The sequence below is a fragment of the Triturus cristatus genome, chromosome 1_2 (genome assembly GCF_964204655.1).
Source record: "Triturus cristatus chromosome 1_2, aTriCri1.1, whole genome shotgun sequence".
Taxonomy (NCBI): Eukaryota; Metazoa; Chordata; class Amphibia; order Caudata; family Salamandridae; genus Triturus; species Triturus cristatus.
Genome location: NC_140580.1, coordinates 187323598 through 187338591, shown reverse-complemented (window position 1 = coordinate 187338591; position 14994 = coordinate 187323598). Strand labels below are relative to the sequence as shown.

General features: G+C 45.6%; 1 protein-coding gene across 2 annotated transcripts in view; it reads right to left on the bottom strand.

The window, feature by feature from the left end:
• Positions 1-14994, bottom strand: part of LOC146867033 (VPS10 domain-containing receptor SorCS1-like) — a 3068338-nt gene that overhangs the window by 232173 nt on the left and 2821171 nt on the right. For both annotated transcript variants that reach the window (XM_085603449.1, XM_085603451.1), the window contains exons 22-23: positions 12244-12367; positions 4266-4378 (exon numbers count right to left, since the gene is read on the bottom strand). In XM_085603449.1, the coding sequence (XP_085459575.1) occupies positions 4266-4378; positions 12244-12367 (237 nt within the window). The remainder of the gene's footprint in view (positions 1-4265; positions 4379-12243; positions 12368-14994) is intronic.

Sequence of the window (14994 nt, the reverse complement as noted above, 5' to 3'; positions counted from 1 at the left end):
GCACTCCCTGGTCGTGGGGTGCAAGCTTCTCCAGGCATCCAATACCTGAGCACTAGAGGCCCAACGTTGTAAATGCTGAGTGAGTGAAGTAGATTGTGCCCCTGGTATTGGTGGATGGAAACAATTATTAAATAGTTTGGTACACAATTAAAGTTCCCCCCTCAGTATCAGGGGGCGAGGGCATCATGTAGTGGTGCCATAGTAAGAGAGTGTAAGAAAGGGGCCTGGATGGTGTTGGGTGCATAAAGACAGGTGAGGGACAGCAGGAGTCCATCCAATAGCCTCTCCAGGACCAAGTATTTCCCCTCTGAATCAATTTTGGTATGCAACACTTCGCTGGTGCCACCCTCAAGAGGACCCCGCTGGTATTCCTAGAATATGTGGTCACCACCAATGTGCTTCTCCAGCACATCTGCATAGCTTCTAGAGTGAGGGCAGTAAGGTGGGCCTCTTGAAGGAGCACCACCTGGATCTTTCTTCTGCGCAGGTATCGGGAAACATGGTATCTTTTCATAAAGGTAGCCAAACCTCTCATTTTCCAGGTCATGAATAGGATTTCAAATCCCACTAGTTCAACATTAGTACCTATCTCAGCTGAAGTGAGCTGCAAATGGCCATGCCATTGCTCCAAAGCGTCCCTTTACCCCCGGCTCCCATCCCCCAAGGCCTCCCCATTACACCCTTTATAACATGAAAAAGAAAAACAACTCAAGAAACAAAGTAAGTTAACAGTGAACTCCCAACACCCCCTCCCAGGCCAGTCCACCAAAGCCATTATCACTGTAATGCAATAAAGAATGAAGATATGTACCAAACTCCATTTATATCACTGTTCAGATGAGGGGCAGTGGTTATGTATTAATAATAGCAATACGAAATGGGTGAGTCATGACCCCCAGCCATCGCAATATAATGATATCCTCAAACCAAGTTCTGAGCTGCCCACACTCAATGAAAGTCGAAATGACACATTACCAATCTTAAGCCAGCGATCTACACCAAGTCTTCACCTGTTTGAGGGGTAATGACTGGGCCCCGCAGCAAAGTTTCAACCAGTGGACTCTGCTAAGTCTGATGGACCTCTGGTGAGGCTCTTAGTCTCTGACTCTATGGGAGAAGACATTGCAACATGCTGTTCCACGTTAGCGACCAACTGAGCTCTTTCCTTGGCAGCTTGTTACTTGGAAGGGCCAATTAAGCTGCGTCTGTTGGAAGGCTTGCAACATCTCTGAACTTTCCATTCAGTGAAGGGGTCTGTCTCGTCACCAGTGGACGCCTTTGTGCTCCAGACAGTTTCAGACATCCTCAGGTTTTGAGCAATTAATATTAGTGTCCTCATGTGTGATCCGGAGAGTGGCAGGAAATTTCAATGCATATGTGAAGCCATGTTCATGGAGGCACCACTAAAAGGGAGGATCTGCACTATGCATGTCCATAGAAAAAGTCAGTAAAGATGTTTACATGGAAGTTTGTGGATACTCTACTGGCCCTTAGCTCCAGTAACTTGAAAAATATGGTCCTGATCATTATAATTAGAGGTGGGCTACCATCGGTCTTGGAGGGGCCCCAGGGAAGGGGGGCCTGCCCGTCTCCCTGTGGCCATGTTCCACAGAAAATAAGGTTGAGAGTTTACCATTTAAAATCAGAGTTGCAAACCACTTCTTAAGATACACGTCATTCTAGAACCTTCCACTTGCTCCTGTTAGCCCACAATCCTTAAGAAATTGCATCTCAACCTACCTTCCTGGTCATCCACCTGTCACCTGAGGTAGTTGACCTCATTCTGCAAAGCCCAGAGGTGTTTCCCGGATTGCGTTACTGGGGGCCTGCGTGTGGCCAGTGTTGATTCGGTATTGTCGACCCACTCCTTCAAGTTCTTTTGCTCTGCAATCATGAGACCCATATCAATCCTCATGGCATCAATTTCCGGATCTAGTGTGGATTTAATGTCTAGCAGAGTTCATCAAACCTACATGAGTGCAGTCACCAGGGAAGCATCTAGAGCACATGTGTCGCCGTCAACCTCTCTGCTGGCCCGAACTCTGGGTGGCACAGCTGGGGTCTTATTTTTTACCATGCATAACATGATGAGCAAGGCACGTGGCAGGTCATAATGCATGTGGCAGGAGCCTGGAGGGCTTAGAACTGGTCTCCTTGCAGGTACACAATTAGCGAGGACTGGTAGTGCTGGGGCTAGAGGGGTGGAGGAGTCCACTATCCTTCCTCCAGTGCCCTGGAGCAGCCCTCTCTACATGTCGCCTACTCCTGAACCTCCAGCTGTTGACCCACCCCTCAATTCAGGTGCCGGGCTGTAAAAGTATAGGGAAGACAGAGGCAAGAGCGCAGTATGGGCCACCACAGTGTCACACCTCAGTGAATTATCAGGCTGACGGGGGTGGGGAGTTCTAGGTGGCAAACGTGCCTCCGGTGGTATAGCTAAGTCATTTGCCATTGGGATCAGGACCCATACACCACAAAATGTGCGAATTCATGATCTCCAGTGTCCTTAGGCCATCCAAAGTGCCCCCTACAATCCTCCAGGGGTGGGGGGAAAGCGCTTGAAGTATAATTAGGTTCTCAATGGTCTCTCCATTGTCTTGGGGGGGAAGCGGTGGAAAGGCAGGCAGGCAGTGCTTGCTCCCTCCCACAACCGGTGGTCTGGCCATGGTGTGAGGGCAAGAGAGAAGACACAGTGTAGCTTTAGGTGTGGTGCACAAATCCAAGTGCACCCGGTGCAGAAGACCACCAGACCTTTGTCTCCGCGGCCACCATGCAACGCACCCTACTGGTCAGGGGCACATTGGTCTAGTCTCTCATTGATTGGCCACCCTGCTCCTCCGAACATACCTCTGGAGTGCACAGGGGGGCATGCGAGCCAAACAGCATGCCGTGGCCCAGCAGCGAGGATCTAACATCAAAGTCTATCCCAGGAGCCTGCAGTAATGCAGCTGCGGCAGGACGTGGCCCTAGCCACTCCTCAAACACTGGAGTGCGAGGTATGTGTCTTCTGAGCCCCAATGGGCCCAGTTACATCTGGTGTCAGGTGTTACCACCGGACTGGGGCTCCCTGTTGTGACCTGATAAGTCACAGCCTCAGCCTAGTAATGTAGCCCTACAAAAGGGGGTGGTGATGGACGGAGCATCAGAACCAATCAAACACTCACACCCAGTCAACAGATCTGGGTTTGATCCATCACCGTTCTTTAGCCCACTCTGCCACCCCAGTTCAGACATGGCCATGTGCAAATCAGTCTGACCCTGTGCCTCATGGGAACAGTCCAGCCCGAACTGCCAAGACATGCCTTCCCTGGACCGGAAACAAGCTTCCTAGGACCGGTTTCTGGCATTTCCGTCTAGTAATGTAGCCCTGCCGTGGGAGGATAGGCCGCAATGTTGGGTATATCCATCAGGATCTCACAGAAGCAAAGTCGAGCAGTGGCAGGTCTTCCTCTGCCATGCTGGCAGCCTCCTCTGTCAAGAACAACTGGACCGGTGAGGAAACACCCCACAATATGGAACAGGATAACTATTCATGGGCTAAGGGTCGCGGAGCACCATGTCTTCCAACTTACACAGTCACCATCATGGCCAAGCCCCTGTGGCCATCTTCTACTTGACCAAAGTTTTCATTGTTGCCATCAATCACGATATGTGATCAAAAACAATCTTATAAAAGACAAATTATGACAGGCCACTTAAAAAAAAAATTGCCACAAGAAAGCTGCTTGCTGATTTCATTGTCTTGTGCTTGGAGTATCAGAGTAAGAGCATCAGATAATCAGAGTACGAGCAATACAGCAGTTAGTTGGGTTTGTATTTACCAAGAGTTGATTACACATTTTCATCATCTGAACGGTATTCAGTTAATTGTTAACTATACCTGATTGCAAAGGGAAACAGCAGCATTTCAATCTTTTTGGTCGAGAGTAACATATATCTGCCACTACAGAATATAAAACAACCATAAGGCAGGTTTCATATCAATCTGTAGTATACATGAAACATCCTTGAAAATAATAATTTACTCTACAGTGACCCCGCTTGGCATAGTCTAATATTCTGCATACTTCAGCAAATTACCAACATTACTAAAATTATCACAGCTAAGCAAAATGCCATCAAGCACAACAATATTTCACATAAACTTAGCATACCAGAGAAGGAAATTCTCAATGGACAACACTGCTCTTCTTTCCTTTCAATACCAACAAACGACGAATCAAAGGGATTGTAGATCAATGTATGAAGAGTCATCAATAACTTACTTCCAAAAGTGCTTTCTTGATCACTTTGCTGATGTCCCTTCTCCACTCAGGGATGTCAGGATTATACTCATCCAGATTTGGAGAGAATGATAAATGAAGCGATTGGAATTTTTCTGGGAAAGAAAAATGGAAAACCCTGTTAATGGAGTAGTGTGTAAACCATAAATTTCAGACAGGAGCTGTGCTGCTGTAGTATTATTAGAAGAGGGGTGTGTATTTTTGATTAGCCATTTTTTTAATTTTGCCTGGATTTCAAGTCCCTGAAATAGTCTACATTTCTTTTAGCTGTGATTGAAAACAGCCATTACCACGTATCGCCTTTACCACACATCATTTACCAAGCAAATCTTAACCATACATGCGTTAACCAGGCATGATAAGTATAGTTCAAATAATTATATGTGTGTTTAGTGTGTGTGCTTAAATATATCTATATATATATATATATATATGGTGCCTTTGGATGAATCTTCACAAAATTGTCAAAACTAATACCATGCTCACTTCAAGAGCTATCTTGAAAGTTTCAGGGTGATCCTTCAATCAGGGGCTGAGAACCAGGGGGTGCTTAAAAGAAAATGTTCCTCATGTTAATTCCCGTAGGACCTTTAGACATGGCTACAGCCCGTACTTCTGAACAGAATTACACCAAATTTGTCAGGAAGGTAGTTGTTAGTTCAAACAAAGTGCCTTTTGGGGATTTGGTGTAAATCCGTTAAGTAGTTGCTGAGAAATTAAACGATTTTTAAGACATACAACTGAGGTTGCAGAGGATCCCCGGCCCCTCCAGATCTTGTGCCTGAGATCAGATTGGCTGCCTAGGAAGTGTTGGAAGCCATCTTGTGACTCGGTTGAACCGAGCCACAAGAAAAGAAATTGCAAAAAACAGAAAAGGGGGCAGGTTAGTAACACACTGCCCCCCTCCCCCCTTTCCCGGGCCAAAAAAGCAGTTTTTACAAAAATTTGAGAGGGAGTTGTGCTGGATCCGTGACCTCTGCCCCCCCAAAAAAATGAAGCACAGACTCCCGTGCTTCGTTTGATCTAGGCCCCCGGGTGGGCCAGGTCCCGGGAGCAAGCTTAACTATTGATGCAGGGGGCTCTCGTGCAACCCCCGCAGCCCCAGGGACTGCCATCTTCCCAGGCACACACTATATTTTTATTTTTTTTAACGGGGGAGGCCATATGAACTCCCCTGCAGCCCCGGGGACCACCACCTCCCAGGTGCAAATTTGAAGAAAGGAGGCTCTACATGTCTCTTTGGGCTGCCACTCCCAGGGCCGGCTCCAGCAATGTCCTAGGGTGCTCACTCTCAGGACATAGCAGTTTGCTATGGCTTGGCTTGGCATGTGAGCAGTTCCCTCTATCCAAAAGCAAGTCCGACTCCCACAGGAGGTAGGGAGCTGGCAGGGACAGCGGGAGCCTTCAGGTTTCCACGCGGTCCCCAACGAGGTGACCATGCCCTGGTGGATGGTGTCCCCAGGGGGATATTGTTTCAGTGATGGAGGCCGCGCCCCTTCCCATTTTAGAAAAATGATGAAGGCCTAACCCCAGGGAATGGGGTTCCCAAGGCCAAAACAGGCCTGGGAGGTGGGGCTGCGGGGCACCCTCCCCCTTTTTGAAAACATACATAAAGTCCTGGCCCTGGAGATGGGGTCCCTGGGACCAAAATTGGCCTCAGGAGGGGGCTGCATGGCCCCATCTCATGTAAACAAAGAAATAAAGGGCAGGCCCTGGGAGATGGGGTCCAGGGAGCCAAAATTGGCCCAGGGAAGAGGGGCCATTTGGCCCCCCTTCCTTTAATTAAAAAAAAGGCTGAAATCGGCCCAGGGAAGGGGGGCTATGCAGTCCCCTTTCCCTAAAAAAATATTTAATAAAGTGGGGCCACACTCCTTTTACCACCACTTTGGTAACGCGCCTCCTGGCCCAGTTGTGGTTGGGGAATTAAGTCTCCTTGAAAGCTTGGGGTTTTGGGGGCCAACAAGCCTTCCTGTTACAATTCAGTAAGACCCAAACAGTGGGATTGCTGGGAGGACTTGAAGGCCACACTCCCTTTCTACACCATTCTGCAAACACATCTCCTGGTGCGCTTCTGGTTGGGGAATTAATTTCACTTTACTTCAGAGGGACTCAGGACTAAAGTGAACTGCTTCCCTCAACCAGTAATGAGCTGGGAGGCACATCTGCAGTGGTGGAGAAAGGGGTCATGGCCTCTAACAACCTCTCAGCTATTCAGCTGTGTGGGTGTTACTGGAGGTGACAGGATGGGTAGCTGACCCCCAAGGACCCTCAAAAGCCAAGGTGACATCACCCCGCAACTAGTAGTGTGCCAGAAGGCACGTTTGCAGAGCGGAGGAGAAAGGGGGCGTGGCCTCTGAACGCCTCGCAGCAAACCCAATGTGTGGCACTTATTTGAGTTAAGAGGAGGGGTAGTTGTCCCCAAAGGCCCTCTGGAGCCAAGGGGACTTCTTACCCTTACTAGTAGGTTGCCAGGAGACGCTTACAGAGTGATGGAGAACGGGGGCATGGCCTCTGACAACCTCTCAGCAATCCTGCTGTGTGGAACTTATTGGAGGTAAGAGGAGGGGTAGTTGGCCCTCAAGGATGTCCTTGGGGGTCAAAGCAGCTCATGGTGCACTACTGGTTGGGGGATCAAATCCACTTTACTCCTGAGGTACCCCGGGGGCCAAGAAGGCCTCCCGGTACCTCCTGTAAGTCCTACACAGCCAGGTTCCTGAGAGCTGATCGCAGCCCCTTTTCTCCACCACTCTGTAAACATGAGTACTAGTTCAATAAAACATAGAAATTCACTGAAAAAAGCCAAAGGTTACAGGGACATTATAGTTAGGAATTATCTTTTAAAAAACCTTAGCAATTTGCTTGTAAAACCAGTGATGTCATCAGTGATGTCACTGACCATGTCATGAGTGATATAATATGTGAGGTCATAAGCAGTGCATTGCTCGGGGGGTAAGTTATAGGTAGCTCAAGTAACTATAACTGCCGAATTTCACTGGTTTTGTACAAGTAAAATCTGACCCTAACTATGACGTCCCTGTAACCTTTGTTATTTTCAGAGATAGATAGATAGATAGATAGATAGACAGACAGACAGACAGACAGACAGACAGACAGACAGACAGACAGACAGACAGACAGACAGACAGACAGACAGACAGATAGATAGATAGATAGATAGATAGATAGATAGATAGATAGATAGATAGATAGATAGATAGATAGATAGATAGATAGATAGATAGATAGATAGATAGATAGATAGATAGATATGGGTTTAGGGGTGGGTCTGGGTATAGCATGTGTATAGGGTGTTATGGGTTGTTTTAAGGTTTACGGGTGGGTAAGAGTATTGGGTTGTGTTAGGAATGGGGTTTCTGGTTGTCATAGTATGCACCCCGTGCTTGGCAAAGAGCAGTCAGGCTTATATAAAGAGGCAACATGTAAAGTATTTGCGCAACACACAAACACACAGAAACACAATGAAAACACCACAAAAATGCTCCACATAAGGTTAGAAAAATAGATGATTTTTTATGAGTAAAACAAGACCAAAGCAACAAAACTCAAATAAGTAGAACCGAGGTTATGATTTTTCAAAGACTAAATCAAATTATAGTACCTAGAGTCATAAAGCGCCAACTGAAGACATCTGCCCGCCCTAGACCAAGTAAACCCATAGTTCAGGCTCACTGTGATGGAGGGCAGGCCGGCTATAGGACACATGCAGTTCCCGCTAAAAAAAGAACCATGGATGGAAGAAGCAATGATGTTGAGGACTCGAAGTGAGAAGCAGAGGCGGCAAGGCATCGTCTTCAATCCCGTGGATGCAGGCAATGCGTTGGTTCCGATCCACACAGTCAATGAAGGCTTTATCGATGAACCCCTTTACGATGCAGGCAATGTATCATCGATGAATGGGGCAGTCTGTCATCTTTGAGCCACTCAATATGTTGAAGTGATGTCGTCGAGCAGCAGCCATGTCGGCGATGAAGGGCAATGCGGCAATTCCTATTGGCACAAAGTCATCAATGCATCAGTTTTTATGGATCAGTGCAGTAGAAATTACCTTTCAAGTGCCCAGAACTGGATTGGCAGCACTTAGCAGGTCTCACAGATGCCAAAATCCAGGTGCTGTTGAAGAGTTGAAGGACGTCATAATGACTTTGAGGCTCAGGAACAGGGTTCAAGTCAGCAAGCCCTTGGAAGCAATCTGGATTCAAGTGAGATGGCTCCAGTCCTTGTCCTCAACAGGGCAGAGATCTGCAGGCAGCAGGGCAGCACAGTAAAGAAGAAAAACTGTTCTTACAAAGCAGCAGTCAAGCAGAGTGGCATTCCTTGTAACACAGCAGTCTTTCCTCCTGGCAGCGTTCATCACAGGCCCATAAGTGTACTCCCTTGGTAGAGACAGAGGCCCAGTACTTATACCCAGTTGTGCCTTTGAAGTGGGGGTGACTTCAAAGAAGGGTGTTTGAAGTGCATATAGGTCCTTTTTTACCAGCTCTGGCTCCAGACTATCAGTAAGGGGTATTCAGCTCTTTGTGTGGGGAAAAAGGACACTGCCTATTCAGGTGTAAGTGTTATCTTCCCCCTCCCTTCCTGCTCAGGAAGAGCTATCAGACTGCAGATGAGTATGCAGACACACCTAACCTTTCTGTATCTGTGGCTGTCCAGAGGGAATGCACAAAATGTAGTTGTCACCCACACCAGATATTTATTGGATATATGCTGCAGGAACACAAAGCAGTAAGATCAGAGAAAGGCCCACTTCCTAATGGTTACATTTCTAAAATAATAATGTTAAATCCAACTTTACCACTAAAGAGGATTTATCATAACCATTCCAAAGATATTAAACGTGATACAGCTTCTCCTTTCTAATAAGGAATTACAGCTTTAAATGTATTAAGGAATCCCCAATGCTACCCTATGAGAGGATTAGGCCTCACAGTAGTGAAAAACAAATGTGGGTGTTTGTCACTACTAGGAAATTAAAAACTTACCAGTACACCAGTACATATCCTATCTTTTACTTACACAGCACCCTGCCCTATGAGCTACCTAGGGCCTACCTTAGGGGTGACCTATGTGTAATCAAAGGGGAGTTTAAGGTTTGGAAAGTTGTTTTAAATGCCAAGTTGAAGTGGCAGTAAACTGCACATACAGGCCCTGCAATGGCAGGCCTGAGACAGGTTTGAAGGGCTTCTTGAGTGGGTGGTACAATCAGTGCTGCAGGCCCACTAGAAGCATTTAGGTTATATGTTCAACTCCTTTACAAGGGACTTACAAGTAAACATGTAAATTGTCTATACACCAATGTTACCATGTTTAGGGAAAAAGCAAATGCCCTTTAGCACGGGTCAGCAGTGGCAAAATGCCCAGAGTCCTAAGGCCAACAAAAAGAATCAGCAAAAAGTGGAGGTAAGAAGGCAAAACACATGGGGGAAGACCACCCTAAGGATGACAGGTCTCACAGGTTGTAAAGGTGTTTTGGGGTTAAGGGGTCGGTGCAGCATAGGGTGGTAAGAGTTTTTTAGGGTTTAGGGATGGGCCAGGGTTTGGGGATGTTAGGTGTTTTAGGGTTTAGGAGTTGCTAGGGGTATAGGGTGGTAAGGGTCTTTTATGGGTTAGGGGTAGGTAAGGGCATAGGATAGTAAAGGATCTTTTATGTAAGGGTATTTTTAGGGTTCAGGGGTGGATAGGGGTATGGGGTGGTAAAGGTATTTGGAGGGTTTAGGGGTGGCTAAGGGTACTGGATTGTAAGAGTAAAAAGAGAGCTACAAACTTCCTCCAGGGTCGGTCATAAAGAGAGGATTAGTCTCTAAAGAGAATGTCACAGGGAGATTACCAATCATAAGGCAATATTCAGTGATAAAGTGAACCAAAAGCTGATGGGTCTCACATCACACTGCACTTCTAGTCTACCTGTGCACTCATGTGTCTGACATCTTTTTGTTTGCAGGGATCTTGCATAAACATGTGTAGGCCACATGGCTTTTATGTATATGTCTATATAAATATGACATAAGATCACACAGGGAATGCATTTTATATGCAAAATATAAAGGTAGTGAAGGGATTGACTCTACTCAAAGTGGAGTGCTACGATATCTCATGGGCACTTACTCCACTGTGTTTAAAACCACGCACAACACATCAGATATAGGTAAGATGTTGTCCTGCAAATCTCATAACCCATGCGCTTTTGGAAAAAAATGGAACTTGAACAGAAGTGGAATGTGTGTCCTAAACTACAGGGGTCACCAAGTAAATAAAAGTACAAGTGGACCTTATGGAGGCACGCGGTGACAAGAACATTAAGGATCACAGTAGGCATGATGCAATGCAATGCATAGAGTAAATAGTGACCTATTTTGCAACAGGTCACCTCAAACATGCCCTCAAATGACCAGAGCACGAGCACAAATCAGGTTCGTGCATGAGTTGGCGACGGCCAATGCCAGCAAACACACAGACTCAAAAGGGGTCTTCTCTTCTCAAGGGCAAGACAGACCTCAGACGGTTGAATGAATATTCAACTCTCATAGGGAAATTCAGCACAGTAACGGTTGCAACCCACTCACCACTATGACTTCTTCTTTTATGATATTTTGCATCATAGGGAGGGCATCAGTTGTTGGATGGGTCACTTTCAAAAATAAAATTTTCCTTTAACTCTCATCTATGCCTATATCGTTTTAGAAACACTAAGAACTTACAAAGAAATTATGGAAATGAAGTGCATTATTCCTCAATTAACTATGTATACAAGCGTGATAAGTGTAGCAATATGCTGTTTGATCTTATGAACCAATATTGTTCGGTGTAATATCTTTCTTATGGGGTGGTCTAAATTACATGTTAATGAAAAAATCAACTTCTATTTTCTTTTCTTTGAATACGTTTAATAAAGTTAATGAACATCTCAGTAACTTATCAGTGTCTACACATTTTCCATTTGGTTCACTTATGTAAAAACAAATAAGTGTGAGTGACTTCATTTCTCCCAGAACATCCAAAATCACCCTGCACTTATTAGAAGGGAAGTTGCAGCCATATGATTTATTTGAAATGCACTGAAGTCTCCTTTAATAATTTAGTGTTTTTGTCTGGTTTATCCAAGTGCACAGTCGCATCTATTGCACTCATGTTTGCATTTGAACAAACTTTGCAATTTGAGAGCATATCAGTATAGAGTTGCAAAGTGTTTTTTTCGGTTTCTATTACATTTCCATTTTTCCTCAAGGCTTCAACAGAAAAGTGCATGCTATACTGTTAGCTCATTTTGCAGTGCAGATGTGCTCCTCAAAATATATATCCACAAATTAGCTCATAATGTCATTGTCATGAAAACAACATCTACAAAACGAATTAACAACCATTAATTTTCGGTATCCTTATCGTGAGCTCTCACCACAGTCGCTAGTTCATAATTGCTGGTTTAATTGGTTTATACACCCAAGCATATTGAAATAGCCACTGTTAAAGCCCCGATCAGAGGGCAATAAGGGTTAAATACATTCTTCTCAACCCACAGTACAACATTTCTTGAGCAGCCCCAAAATGAACATAACTCAAAATGCAGCCAGCAAACTCGATAAGGCTTCGGAGCACTGGCATTTCCAGTGCCTAGGGACTGCCCTCTTCCAGCACAGAAAAACAACAACAATGCTCAACTGAATGAATGGCTGTGATATTTTGCTATCAAACGTCTCGTATGGAATTCAATAACATAGAAACCGACACCGATTAGATAAACATCAGTGCCTTTCGTACTTGCTCTCAAAATCAACAGGAACTCACTTTCCCCTCGTGCAGCGGGGCCCTTTCAAGCCTCGGTACAGACTGCAAAGAGGCCCGTGCCTGCTTATCTGACTCCAGCCGCCTGCTGAGGGGGCATCGCTGCCGCGCCTCTGCTGGAGGCCGGGCGGGGGATCAATACGTGTAATCGACAAGGGCTCACCATACACCGCGATCGTCTTTGTGTCCTGCAAAATGGCGTTTCCAGCCGAGACCTGCACTGTGATCGTGTTCATTCCTTCTGAGGCGAACGTGAAAGAGATGCTTCCCTCCAGGGTGATCAGCGGCTGCAAGATGCAAGCACAGAGAACAGAGGCGTTGAGGCCGGCTCCTGCTGTCAGCAGATATCAGACAAAACAGCGCAGAGCTCAATGCTATCTGTGCGATTCACATTCAAACACACACCGGGCCCTGCAACCCACATCAGTCTCATCTCTGCAGGAACGTTCCAGGCTTTCGAAAAATCACCACAGCACACCGCACATGTAAATCACATATAAACAGTCTTAAAAGTTAGCATGCTTCCTTTCATGGTAAACCTGTTGGCATCTATCAGACTTTGGTACATTAATAGAGTGCATTCTTTCTGTTCATGCAAAACATCATTGTGAAGAAAGGAAATGCATTTTTAAAAAAATGTAGAAAAAGATAGTGAAATAAAATCCGAAAGTTTTTTTTAAAATGATAAAATGTGTTAAAGAAAGCAATCGTATTGGCTCAAGCAACAGCAAATGGATTCCACAAGAACATTTTTTTATTTATATATATATATCTTCAGTTTTAAGTAAAACTCGGCCCAAGAGCATTGCAGCGCTTTTCATCATGAGCGTAACGCAGCCCCCTGCAGCACAGTGGTGCCCCCAACCCTTTATGGGGGCCTTCAACCCTTGGGGGGTGGGGCGTTGAGCCTAAGACCAATGAATGTCTGTCTGGTAGACTCCAGGACCCCACATTACATTCTGCAAGGGGACCCATCAGTTTGCGTTACACTAATGCTTTTCATAAGCACCAGTACATTACACATGGTCAGATTTTTTTATTTTTTTGTTTTTTATTTAGGTACGTGGAGATTAAGTGATTCACCAGTTCTAAAATTGGCAGGTCTGTCAGTCCTCTCTGACGTTTACATACACGGGGTCACTTTGTATGTGAACCTCAGAGAGGACGGACAGAGCTGCCGAATTTAGAACTGTACAGGAAATAAATAGTTGCTAGATGCTCACCTGTAGGCAGAACACACTCACACTCAAGAGAATCCCTCGAAGGAGGGAAACACAGACAGAAGTGACACACAAGATGGACTCTCATAGGCTATAGACCGGCTCCTCCGCTAAGGCGTAGGAGTGTCGCCCCACTGAACAAAAGGATACATAACATGATAGCTATCGTTATTATCATGTTATTTTTCCTAAAGCTGTCAGTGACACTCCAGCGGGGCGGGGCTGGCCAGAGCAGGGGAGGAGTGCTGTGCTCCCAAAGTGCGCATGAACAGTTTGGCCGGCCCTCTTGGCCCTCTTACCCACCAGGCTGCATTACCCAGCCTGGTCAGGAACTTGCACAGGCTCCCTGTTGCAGTCTGAGCGCCGATCCATGGTGCTCAGACCTATCACAACGCTGCAATGCAGCGTTGTGATTGGCTCAAGGGGGCATGTCTGCCGGGTTCCTTCCTGTTGCCAGGAGTCTGCGGGATGTTGACGGAGGACGCAGGAGAGGCAGCAGCTGGATGGCTGGCTGTTCCAGGTAAGTGTTTTCTTTTTTGTTCCATCCTTCGTCCCCCCGCCCAACTACCTGGGACCGGTAGCAGTCGCTTCTGCTATAGACATCTTCAGAAGTGAAGAACAAGCACAAAGGGGAGGGGCACAGATAGAAAGGACCACACTGGTGTCTAGGTGTCCTCCATTGGTTACTGGCAGAGGTATTTTTGGTGTCCTGAAGCATCCAGAACTGTTGCTTGCCTTCAATCCCATGGGCCGTCAAACCATTTGTCACTTGCCTTCAGTGTGCCACACAATGTTCTGAACTGATAAAAAAAATTTGGGGGGGAGAGTAAAACTTTCCCAGCCTCTATAATTCCAAAACTTTTTCTTCTAGAAATTGCAATAATGGTCACATCATTGACCTCACAATTTACCATGCATCTGCATTCTCTCGCCTCTCCTTGGTTTGGGGCTTTCGAGTAGTAGACATGGACAAAAGATATATATTTTGCAGAAGCAAATAATTTGTTATGGAAGCAATTTACAGAGCACTGCGTATTTCATTTCAGTCACTTATGAGTGGCATGTTTGGTTTGTGTCTTTCGGGGTTTGTGTGCTGGCGGAAGGATAGGGAAAGTAAAGAAAAATATAGGATTAAAAAAAAAGATGAGCTCGAACAAATCCATTTTCATTGTTTTGTGAAGTCTGTTTGGTTTGGTTCTGGCCTGAGCCATTCTTTAGTTTGTTTCTCTCCATGCTTCTGACACATATAAGCTTGCCAGTTGGTAATATGATAGGTTCCTGAACAGTGTGTGGAGGATACCAGTTCCCGAGGCAACCAGCTCCTGCCCCAGTAGGCTTCACGCTTCATGCTTGGTGTGAGGAACCTTGAACAAAAATCTTTTTATTCCTACAGTTTCTTATCTTGGGAAAGAAAGACTGTTTGTACTATTAGGGATGAGGGACAATAACAGCAAGGCACCTTCCATATACATGATACAACATCCTGAAGAAGATCAATGGGTAAGAACACTGTTATAGCAAGTTAAAATAAAAATTGAAGGAAATTAAGGATGCCCCTTAGGAACTTTTCATTTGATACTCATGGAGACAATATACCCTAAGCAAATTATTTAAATGTGTGTGAATTTACACATAGTAAAGAATACTATATGAGAAAAATCATGTCTATTGATGCTTGATATGTATAAATGTAC